Source organism: Loa loa, assembly GCF_000183805.2.
Source record: "Loa loa unplaced genomic scaffold supercont3.153, whole genome shotgun sequence".
Classification (NCBI taxonomy): domain Eukaryota; kingdom Metazoa; phylum Nematoda; class Chromadorea; order Rhabditida; family Onchocercidae; genus Loa; species Loa loa.
This window is the reverse complement of record NW_018108333.1, coordinates 64,924-76,256: the sequence shown is the minus strand read 5'-3', so window position 1 is coordinate 76,256 and position 11,333 is coordinate 64,924. Positions and strand designations below refer to the sequence as shown.

General features: G+C 37.9%; 3 protein-coding genes across 3 annotated transcripts; 2 read left to right on the top strand and 1 right to left on the bottom strand.

Annotated features, from left to right (window-relative positions):
* Positions 1-886: 886 nt before the first annotated feature.
* LOAG_00813 (hypothetical protein) lies at positions 887-1,355 on the bottom strand (the record flags this gene model as incomplete). The annotated part of the gene is made up of 2 exons (XM_003136353.1): positions 887-1,143; positions 1,268-1,355. 2 exons carry the CDS (start codon positions 1,353-1,355, stop codon positions 887-889), a joined length of 345 nt encoding a protein of 114 aa, XP_003136401.1.
* Positions 1,356-2,354: 999 nt separating this feature from the next.
* On the top strand, positions 2,355-3,815 carry LOAG_00812 (hypothetical protein; the record flags this gene model as incomplete). Its single annotated transcript, XM_003136352.1, has 3 exons — positions 2,355-2,437; positions 2,833-3,063; positions 3,707-3,815. The coding sequence occupies 3 exons, from the start codon at positions 2,355-2,357 to the stop codon at positions 3,813-3,815; spliced, it is 423 nt and encodes a 140-aa protein (XP_003136400.1).
* A 1,849-nt stretch (positions 3,816-5,664) lies between these two features.
* Positions 5,665-10,861, top strand: LOAG_00811 (hypothetical protein). The gene is made up of 11 exons (XM_003136351.2): positions 5,665-6,601; positions 6,803-6,995; positions 7,303-7,791; positions 7,926-8,104; positions 8,259-8,469; positions 8,556-8,747; positions 8,987-9,180; positions 9,271-9,364; positions 9,801-9,976; positions 10,067-10,307; positions 10,524-10,861. Exons 1-11 carry the CDS (start codon positions 5,697-5,699, stop codon positions 10,590-10,592), a joined length of 2,943 nt encoding a protein of 980 aa, XP_003136399.1. The 5' UTR covers positions 5,665-5,696; the 3' UTR covers positions 10,593-10,861.
* The last annotated feature ends 472 nt before the right edge of the window (positions 10,862-11,333 follow it).

The following is an 11,333-nucleotide window of genomic DNA, read 5'->3' as shown; positions in this document are numbered from 1 at the left end:
CACATTAATTTGATGCTTTTTTAAATGTTTAATATGAGGTCGTAGTATGTAAGATTAATCGCATTATAGTTTTACTTCCTTTCGTTTTCGTCCTTTTCAAAACCTTATCGGTAATGGAGGAGACTTTTGGGTTATCGTCTTTACTATACATTTCATAAAAACGCTTCAGGATGTGTTGGGGTTTTATAGATGAAATGAAAGATATCTAGACAGTTATATGTGTCATCTTTAAAATATCTGAACAGTTAAAGAATTCCCAAAGAAAAGCCTCAACGGACAGAGCCTTATCAGGAATTTTAGCGAAAAATGATTTTTCCCTGTAAGATAATAACATACAGCTGTTATACGGGAATTTCTTTATAAAAATTTATATTAAAGAGGAAAAAGTTTGTTTTTAATGGCCGAATTATTGATTGATTTTTCATTTCGGTAGAAATTCTTTATGGTATATGCGAGCATGAATGTTGTGTTTGTTTAAATATGAGCTTACACATCTTGGCAATGCTTTAGCACACCGTGCATGCATACACTTGCATTGAATTTTTACTTCTGCTAATGCATGTAGAGTCTAAGGAGTTGAAAGCTTCTTTCCACTTCCCAGTTCTTTTTCATTCAGTTGTTTGGAGTTGAAGAAGACTTATGTTACTCATAACTCTGCCCAAAATGGCAACATCATGTGTGCCAAATATCCGCATACTGAGAGAGATACATACAATGCAAAAATATTTGTATACATATATTGATAGCTGGGCTCGGAGGTTCAGCTCAGACTACTTCCCGAAACACCTTTTTTGGAGTTATAAGTTGTTCAAATGTGCAAACGTATGCGTATGTAAGGAACGAGAGTGATTGTCGATAGATGCAGATAGAGGAGAACAGTATTGTATTAGTAGAGTGGTTTAGACATGTTAGATGTATTTCTATTGCTGGAGAAATCGATTCGAAAAAAAGAAATCGAAGTTTGAGGGTTAAGGTGAGGTAGCAAGATGACGGGACGGGCTGGCGGGGAAGAGGGAAGTGAGAGTTTGTAGCACTCGGCCAGCCAGCCAATCGTTGCATTTCCGTAGTCAATAGGGTCGTCACACACGCACACATTGTCACCGTCTCGTTTCCCTATTCCCGTCGTTTGATCGCAATCTCCTCCTAGAAATTCCTCATCATATCGGAAAGTATATTGGCTGATAATGCAAAGGGAGGAGATGGGAGTGTTGTCTACGTCCATCTACCGCGTTAGTTTTCTTCCTTTCTGACAAAGATATAGACAGACGGATGGAATGATCGGTCTGTGAACGACGGCATTGAGCTGATTGTCTGACTGGTATGGCGAAATAGTACTTAGGACAAACGATAACCATATTATATCTGTTGGTCAAGTATTCATTTTTTTTATTATATCCTTCTCTAAGCACATTTAACATGAAATGGTCTTCATCATTGCTCTTTCTTGTTTTTCATAAGCCTTGCTCCATCCATCATTTCTCCTCCGAGTATCATCGTACTTTGAAAGGAACTGCGCAATGATGTGGCGAGAATTAAGGCGTGTTTGAACTTGTTTTTTTCGTTAGGATCCATCGCACTCTCCAACCATTCTTGCTCATCGACTTATTCATCCTTTTCGCTGCTTTCCGCCATATCATCCACTCTTCTTCCTTTCATAATCTTTTTTCTTGTGGACCAGTTACAACAAAATTGACTCGTTGCTGTTTGCGCCATTCTTTCATTACTTTTTCTCGTTTCTTTTCCCCTGTTTGCTGTTGTTACCTTACGTTCGTTCTCATTTCCATTGCTTTTTTTTTCTATGTTCTTTCTGTCGTTCTTTACACATTTATCAAACATCTACACTGGATTTAGTTTGTTGCTGCTGTTCCTGTGTTAGGGTTTTGTCAGAAGTGATTTTGGGGTCTCTTCTTCCTCTCCCTCTCTCTTTCTCCCTCCCTCTCTCTCTCTCCTTTATCGTCTTTGTTGCCTTCGAAAGCTCTCATCCTTTTCTACAATGCGTTCGTTTGGCTGGCTGATAGCTTACATTATTATAGTTTATTATTGCGACATTCTTCATGATTTAGTTTTCAGAAATACAATATATTTGTTAATTCCGAACAATGAGCTTCCTTATCATAATTCTTCTTTATCAGGTTAAAAATGCGGTTTATGTTTTTTAAAAAAATCTAGCACTGTTTTTGCATGGGAGTTAGCAAGGTGAAATTTTCAGTACCATTACAATTAATCCTTTTTCAATATTATTTAGAAGGAGGGGTGGTGGCTGCCCACTCCTTTCCTCTTTTCTGCGCTCCATAATACATCTATGAGCTCTTGGCGGCATTTATTGTGACGAATGGTAACTTTGGGCAATATTGATGTTTCTTGCTCTTAACTATGGCGGCATTAAGAGACCTAAGTCCATGCCAGCTATAGTCATCCGTTATCGTGGAATAACGGAGTGATCTATGAGTACTTCAGGATTTATCATTCGTTGGAACTTCATGTTGGTAAAAGAAACTAACATTCCACTGCTTAAGTAGCATTAAGTGTCTACTGTTACTAAAGATTTTTGTTACGTACGTTCAACACAGAGAATTGTATTCGTTGCTTTGAGGTTGAAAATTGGATGCTGTATGCTTTGAAAACAAATATATTTGTTGCGGGACATTGATAACTTTCTTCAGCTCCTTCTGTCTCTTTTTTCATGTTAATTTGCACTCTGTTGTTGGTAGTGATGGATAAATAACATGTTAACCCTTCTTGGTTTGCCCGTCCCTCCTCCTTTCTCCCTCTTTCCCTCTAGTGGATAGTATCCGATGTGGTCATCGGATTAACTAGCATTTTTTCTTCCAGGTACCTGGATACAGCTTCAAACGGATTTTATTATCAGTTAGAAGGAAACCAAGGGTGGAAGAAAAAAGTGGATTCTGATGATGATTTTGCCGGTACACACCATCATTATCACAGCATACCGCCTGCGCAGGGGCAAAAATCTATGGTTACGCCGGTACCTCTAACCCCACATCCTTCTTATCAGCCGAAAGCCCGCAACCAGAAAGCAATGAATACAAATCCACCACAAAGGTTTCTTATTTATGAAAATACTGCTTTCCCGTTTCGTTTTCTTCGCTCATACCAGGCGACTAACAAACTTAATGTTGTTTTTTCTTTTTTCGCGCAGAAGACATGTTATAGGCTTTGGTAAGCAATATTTAGGAGCTTTTGGCGAAAAGTACAAATTGTTAGCTTTTAATTTTGATTCACTGTGCAAGGTTTGGTATAAATTGTAAAATGTGAAAGTAAAAATAAGCATTGATATTCTTTAGTCTTCGAACTTGTATTAGTTGTGATTGAATATGGTGAAAGCAAAACGGTAATTATGTAGTATCAATTATGAGTAGAATTTTTGCGAATTCATATTCATTGCCTTTTATCGAATAGATTTGAGATTTCTGGAGGATTTAAACGTTACATTTCTCAAACTTCCTTGTAAGGGCATCTCTTTCTTTTGTTTGTAATGTACTTCTCATTAACACAACACTTCGACGGTGTGTTTGCATGCTTCGATATAAATATATGATTCATTAACAGTTTTGGCCTGTGCTGCATCATCTTATAAGATTTTGAAGTTGATGATATAAGTTGCTTGTTGGAGGAGAGGGTTTACGGGGTTAAAAATTAAATCGAAATGTGCAAATAGATTAGGAATATGCTAAACAGGCTTAAGCACACTGGTATTGAGTATTGGTGATCCCTTTCAATACCCGGTTGTGCTGTTATGCGATTATAATCTTATTCTACCTTTACATGCTCTTTCACATTTAACGCCAGAATGATGGTAGTTAATCGGATCGTCCTAATGTACACCGCAAGTGCAGATATCGTAAGGACACTGGAGTAATATATATGGTTTGTGACTTTTCTGAATTCGTGGCTGTTTGACAGAGTATCGCCTTCATTCGGCATGAGTGTCTTTTTGTTAAATGTTGTATGAAAGTTGAACGAGAAATGCGTGGGAATTTGATTTCAATTTCCACACCGTTTATTGAGTGTGTGAAACGAGTGGCGTGAGCTTGTTGAATACATTTTCATGCTTCCGTATCAAGCGAATGTGGTGGTGAATTGTCGTGATTGAATCTTGAACGGGTATTTTCATTTCATGCGTTGTAAACCTGTTGTTGTTGTTATTCTTGTATTGGCTGTCACTGATGGGAATAAGAAGGGGGGGGGGGGGGCGGAGAGAATATCTGTGCATGTTTGTAAATGATTGTCATTGGTGCATTATAGAATCTGCGATTCTATAATCATTTTGCACTGCATGCGAATTGAAACATTCCTCAGTTATCAGCAGCACTAATAATATAATTTGAAAAAGGAAACGGAAGGAACAGCTACGTTAGCTGATAAGACCTTTTTGTTTTTGATAAAAGTGATAAATTTGTCCTAAATGTTGATTTGGAGTTTCTGATTTGCTAGCTAAAACTTTTCCATATTTAAAAGCTGACAGGTAACAGTGCTTATTTTATTAATCAGAATGTGTTCTTGGTTAGGCAGGTTGGGAGAATTAAATCAGTGAATGGTGAAATTATGTGATAGAACTAACATTTAATCCCATTGTGAAAGAAACGAAAAAAAACACGTGTTAAAACACTTGTTCAGCATTGTTTGGCGTGATTTCTGTTCCAGTATTTGTTTTAAATAAGATTTCATTTTCATTGAGTTAACGAAGTTTTTTGATATGTGGTCGTCGTTGGCACCATTGCTAGAATACGTATTCTATATTATCAGCTTAAGCCATATGGTAGACGGTTTTAATTAGAAAAGAATGGATTAGCATAGGCTGCATGAGTAACATATTTGAAAAGGATGAAAGATTTTATACATTTATCTTTTATCCCTCAGTTTTCCGTCATTACAAAAGAATTTGAGCTGTAAGGTATTAGGTATCCTGCAGTTGGACAGCCGAGGTAGCTTTTTTCAAACAGACTGAAAAACGGCGCAAAAGAGGAAAGAAAAGTAATACTCATTCACATTGAAATTTATTGACTTAGAGGGAGGAAAAAAATTCATGGAAAACCAATCTGGAATAAAATTTCTATTCGGTAATCATTGTGGATGACTACATTTCCGAATATTGGCACTTCTGAGTTAATATGGTTTTTTAGATTTTATTATCATTCCCTCGTCGAAGGTTTATCGCTTCAATGTCTTCAGAAATTCACTATACGGCACACATATTTTATTGAACTTGGTTTCTTCTGATCGCTTGTGACTTTTTTCTTGTCTAGTGTAGCACTTCATTCTGTTAGCATACTTTTGTTATTTAGCTTCAAAGTTGCTTTATTATGTTGTTTGTTCGAAGGTTGCATCAGTGACGGCAGCTCCGAGAGTATTTTGGACTATTAATATTCAAAATGAATGTGGGGGAAGCGGAGTGGGGGAAAACGTTAAAAGGAATTGAAAATCCAAACTTGATGTGTATGAATTACTCCATAAATTTTCATAAAGTTGTGGAGTAATTCACATTTCACTTACGTATTATGTCGTAAATGGTTCAGTTGTTTGGAATCATTGTTAGTGCCCTATAATAAATTCGATAAAATTTTGGAAATAGCTAAGTCATCATTTTATTTATTCCTTAATAAATATGCCAAAATAGTATCTGGATGATTATAATCTACTTTTATAGGTATAACAAACGTGACGAGACAACGGCGATGGCAGCTGCAGCACCAAATGGTATCACCCAACAACAGTGGGCTACTACATCAGCAGCAGCAACAATTCAAAATGGTGGAAATCGCCATCGACCGTATTTTGGGCAGCCACAATTTATGCGTGCACCGATAGTTGGAAATCGTATAAGTGGAGTGGATTATTGGCATAAAAATGGTGGCTCAGCAGCCGATGCTGTACGTCGTCAGCAGCAACAGCAGCAACCACTTCATTATGAACGCGGAGGCGCTAGTGGTAATGTTGGAACAGATGATATTGCAGATCGCAACAAAACATTCTTTTCACGTAACGATAAATGGCAGCCACGTGGATCACATCCACAAGCGCCACCCAAATTAACTGCTGCGCAAAGACGAGCGCGTGGGCCATTACCAGACTGGGATGAATGTGCAGGAGATGATGATAACTTCGATTATATGGATTTGATGGAATCTCAGTATGCTCAATTCTATGCCGTATCCACGATACCTCCATTCGATCCCAGTTCGACATGTTTGGATCCCGCATTGGCAGCAGCATTTCCCACTGCGAATATTATGTTCCAGGCGCACCAACAAATGGCGGCTCTAACATTTCGTCATTCACATATATCCCCATTTAACCCTCAGTTGCTTTCCCAACCGCCACCTGCGGTTGCGGCCGCAACTGCAACCATAGGTGAGTCACGTTCGGACAGCGTAGCATCGTCGCTTACATCTAACACTATTCCACCAACACCAACCACTCTACTTTCACCTGGCAGCGGTGTCCTCACAAGCAAAGGTGAGTTCATCCCTGGACCAGCGGTAGCCCCTATGAGTGTCCCCTACCATGCCGCTTATCCACCCATATCACCTCAAGCACCAATCACCAGTGAAACTTTAAAAGAATACGTTCGAAAACAAATGTAAGTTTAGTAATTTTTTTTTTTTTTTGCAAAATCAATAGTAGTGTCGTTATCACTTGCTGACTTTTATGAATCCGATGGCATCGTTCACTTTCCCCTTTCTTCCGCTAAAAAATTCCTGTATCATTATTTTCCGATGCATTGTTGATGAAAGGAGCAGTACATTTCACTATACATCATAGCCAAGAATTGTTATTTCAGTGAGTATTATTTGTCACCTGAGAATCTCCAGAAAGATTTCTATTTGCGTCGAAAGATGGATAAAAATGGTTTTTTATCGTTAGCATTGATAGCTAGTTTCCCGCGTGTTCGTACACTCACCGACAACATTATGTTAATTACGGAAGCTTTACGAAGTAGCGATAAAGTGGAACTCAGCGATGATAGTGAAAATGTAAGCATTTGGTTGCTATAACTTCATAAAAACGAATGAGTGGTTTTTATCGGGAAATTTCACGGACGATTTCTGAGTGACTTTATGACGAATGAATGATTTCCGAGAATTGTACCATTGAATGATTGCATAATTTTGGTTATCATCTTAATCTACGTAATATTAGAATTATGTTGGAATCTTCCTTCGGTTCCTTTTTTTTGCATTGTTTCTTTTTCTTCCCTTGAATAAGGGGGTTTATAAGCTTTATAGAAAAAGTAATGTACACCTTAACGTTTCGCACTTATTTTGTACCCCTTTTATTCAGGTTCGTCCGCGTGATAACCCACAGCAGTGGCCGCTTTCGCCGGCTTTGCTGCAGACTACGGATTCAGGTAGCAGTGCTATTCGTCCGGTAGCTGGAACGGTTATGAAGATGGGGAATGTTCCATCTTCGGTGATTTCTCAGGTGATGACGACAGCACCACTGGCAGCTGAAATGGATTCCAATGCTTTGGCGCAAGCTGAGTTGCAGCCATCTGTTTTTTTGGAATCACTTGAAGCTGAAAAACGAAATTATGAGGGACGCAGCAGTAATGACATCAAAAAAGTGACTGATGGCAGTTATTCCGCGTTAATTGCAGATGAAACAAATTCAAATTTAGCAAAAGACAGTAAGGATAGCGAAAGGAAGGGCGTCGCCCGTAGTCAGTCGTCAGGCACGAACAGAAATAACGATGGTGAGGACAACAGTAATGGGATAGCGGAACGAAGTAGGGAACTACCGAAAGAATCTGAAGTGGAGGATTGGCAAGAGGTTTGTGATTTATATGTGGATGTAATTAATCGACCAAAACAATCCATGTACCCAATTATTATATTCCGTGCGGTTAATTTACATTTACATTTGTGGTTTAATTAACTGATTTTGTTTGCACATGGAAATTATAGGTCAAAAGTCGAAAGCAAAGAAAAAGCAAAATTTCTGGTAACACTGCCGGCAAAGGTGCATCTCATTCTGTTTCGTCGCCACCTGCACGATCTGTTCCAGAAGCTGATATGCAAAACGATGACGATTTTTTTGTGGTGTCAGATCTTCCGCGTCGCGAAAGGAGAGCAGTTAATAGGGTGTAAGTTTTGCCGAATAACTCCTTCTCCTGTTTTCTCCGTTTTTACTGCCAATGAAGAAATGATTAATATTTAACTGGATATATCATGGTATGCTGTTTAGTGTTGGTGGAGAAGGCCAAGTCATTTTTTTTTACAGTAATAACGATCTTTCAGCGCAATGTCGGATGATTCATCAGAAGATATAAGCGATGCAAATATCAAAAAATTGATCATTGTAACACCAGCACCATCCAGTAAGAGGCAGTTTGATCGCGTCGGTGATTCCACATCTATCAATGCAAGTCAAAATTTGACGGAGGAAATGGAATATGGTCTGAGGCGATACGAGGATGAATTATGGAATCGTAAAGAAGCGAGTCGTAAAGTAATTACTCTATCGTCATTTTGATCAGCTTTCTTTTTTTGTTTTGAGCATGCATTTTTTACGCACCTGTCTATTTGCATTTTCAGACTCATATAAATAAGGTTGACACTGTTCCGGAGGAAGTATTCAAGCAGTTAAGAGGGGAAGATAGCACTGTTCAGAAATCTGCGCCGGAACCATTGCCGAAAGTGCTCCCAACTCCAAATACAGTCCCGGAAATTTCTTCAGTTTGGGCGCAGAAGGCTCGTGAAAGAGCTGCAGCAAATGCTGCATCATCGGTACAAGTTTTATTTTGAGCATTGTCTGTGTTATATTATATTAGGATTCCTTTCTGAAGAAATTGGAACACAAGGTTCATCCGGTGTTTCCGTTGTAGTTTAACTCCATATTCAACAGGCATATGTTTCCACATTTTCCTCTTACATTCATTTCGATATCTTGAAACACGGAAATGAGTTTATTCTTTGTATTTAGATAGTTACTCATACATACTGCAAATACGTCAGAGACGTTTCAGACAAAAAGTCCATTGGCAAAACGGGAAACGGAATGTGGTATGTTAACGCCACGCTTTTATCCAGTCAAAGAAAGTGCCGTTCCAGATTCTTCTCAGCTACGGAAATATAAAACTCGTCATAGTGAAAATCCACCTGTTGAAATGCCTGTTGGTTGGGTTTTTGGCACTCGTTCGCGAACATCTTCTGTTAATGCGTAAGTTGAATATTATATTTATGCTTACATATACGTACTGGTAACATTTGTATGTTCGCTCGCTAAATTTTTTTCAATAAATGGTTTCAGTGACTCAGTTGAATCAACGAGTGGCCAAGCGGTACCTGGCCTTTCAGTGCACGTTTCCTTTAGTTTGCTGCAAGAGAACGGCTTCCAGGAACAAGTTAGTGTTTCCCATGTCGAATTTTCGTTTACTTGTATTGTTTGCATCTCGATAATTAGACGGGATTATCAGCGCTGAAAAAAAGACACCTTAGTTACCTGACCACCTCATAACGAAGTGGAATAAAACAAGTGAAAAAGTGTTATTGATTTGTACGAACCAAAAATATGTTACCGAGTGTTAATGTTTACACTTAATGTTGAGGATTAATGAGTCAGCAGAGTTTAACCGGCGGTCCGACGGAGAGATCGTATCCTAAGCTGCTGCTTCATGAAATTGATATAGGCCGCGTGCTACTAAAGCAGTTGTACGGGCGATACACTGCAGTAGATAAACGAGCATTTTGTTAGATCGATTAATTAGCCAAGTTTATTTGAATTATATTAATAAGCTTACCTGAACGTTAGTATTAAGCAGCATTTTTGTATATACACAGATATACACGAAATGGCGAATATCATGTCTACAGCAAAGGGAACATTTGGGTTATGGCACAACTGAAATGAATACTTATTTCCGTTTCTTATCTTTCTTCTTGCGAGACCACTTCAACCGAAAAATGTATCAAGAATTTAGACATTTAGCCCTTGAAGATGCGGAAGCGGGTTACAGGTTTGTTTTTTCTGTTGCGGCAGTTTTTTAGAAGATTTTTTTTTAATGTGCAGTTGAAGAATTTCTACAAATAGTATTATTCCTTTGCAGGTACGGGTTAGAGTGCCTCTTTAGATTCTACAATTTTGGTCTGGAGCGTAAGTTCAGGCCAAACGTATACTTAGATTTCCAAGAGGAAACAATGAACGATGTCAAACGAGGCGAACTGTACGGGTTGGAGAAGTTTTGGGCTTTTCTAAAATTTTACAAGCACTCGAGGCGCTTAGAAGTTCATCCATTCCTCAAGAAAAAACTAGCAGAATACAAGAATTTGGATGACTTCAAATTTGATGTTAGTATTTCTTGAGATTCTCATTATCGATTTTTCGACTGTTTTGGAGCAGGTATTTACGATAGTTTTTTTTTTCTCTTTTTTTTTTGGAAAATGTCAAAATTAATGATTTCCATTGGTGTCGCATACATCAAACATTCACGTCTTTGACTAGCAGTGGCGAATATTAACAGTTTTTCACTATCATCAGACAATTCCTTTATAAACTAATTTCAGCCGGCTACGGCAGCGAAGAAAGAACTATCAGTGGACAGTATGAATGCAGCTGTTTCTTCCAGGCGATGAGCTATCCTCTCGTTCTGTTGGCAACATCCATTGTTATTTGCCATAAATTATGGCATTGTTATTGTAGTACTTCATGTTCTAGTAGTATCCGTTAGCAAATGTTTAGGAGAAATATATCCCTCCAGTTTACGGTAAACGTACAAAAGTTAGAGCTGTAAGGAGCAAGTAATTCTGCGAGTTACTTTTATTCGATTAATTGGAGGAAGAGCTCAGTATTTTTACCTGTCTATCATTTCATTCTTCTTTGTTCACCGTCCTTTTTGGTAGGTTTCTTGCATTTATTCATTTCTGTGGTTTGAACTGTTTCTTTTTTCTGGTTTTGTTTCAGTTCGGCAGTTTGAACCTTTGTTTATATATTAGCAACTGCATTCATTATATAAAAATGCAAAAAAAAAAACTTGCTCGCCTTATCAGTTACTTTTTTTCTCTTTTATTTTGATGGTCTTTTACTCTTTACTTTGTCGCTAAACAGTTTTATTGTCACCAGTTTTCACAATTTTTTTGGAAGCTTTCAAATTGTATTAACAGCAAAAAGTTTTTTGTCCGGACTTCTGTGGTAGTTGGTCTTTTTTCTTTTATTGGGTATTTGGATTTGGGATATTGGTGGAATCTTATTAAGGACTTCCCAAATTTGGTATAAAATCAACTAGGAGAACCTGCTGTCGTCATTGTATTGCCATATATATATATATATATATATATATATATATATATATATATATATATATATATATATATATA

Excerpts from the sequence above, each read along its gene's own strand:
- LOAG_00811 (XM_003136351.2), top strand. The coding sequence starts at position 5,697 with ATGGCAGCTGCAGCACCAAATGGTATCACCCAACAACAGTGGGCTACT. Across the intron at positions 9,365-9,800 it reads AGAACGGCTTCCAGGAACAA|ATATACACGAAATGGCGAAT; the intron begins GTTAGTGTTTCC and ends GTATATACACAG. Across the intron at positions 9,977-10,066 it reads GATGCGGAAGCGGGTTACAG|GTACGGGTTAGAGTGCCTCT; the intron begins GTTTGTTTTTTC and ends ATTCCTTTGCAG.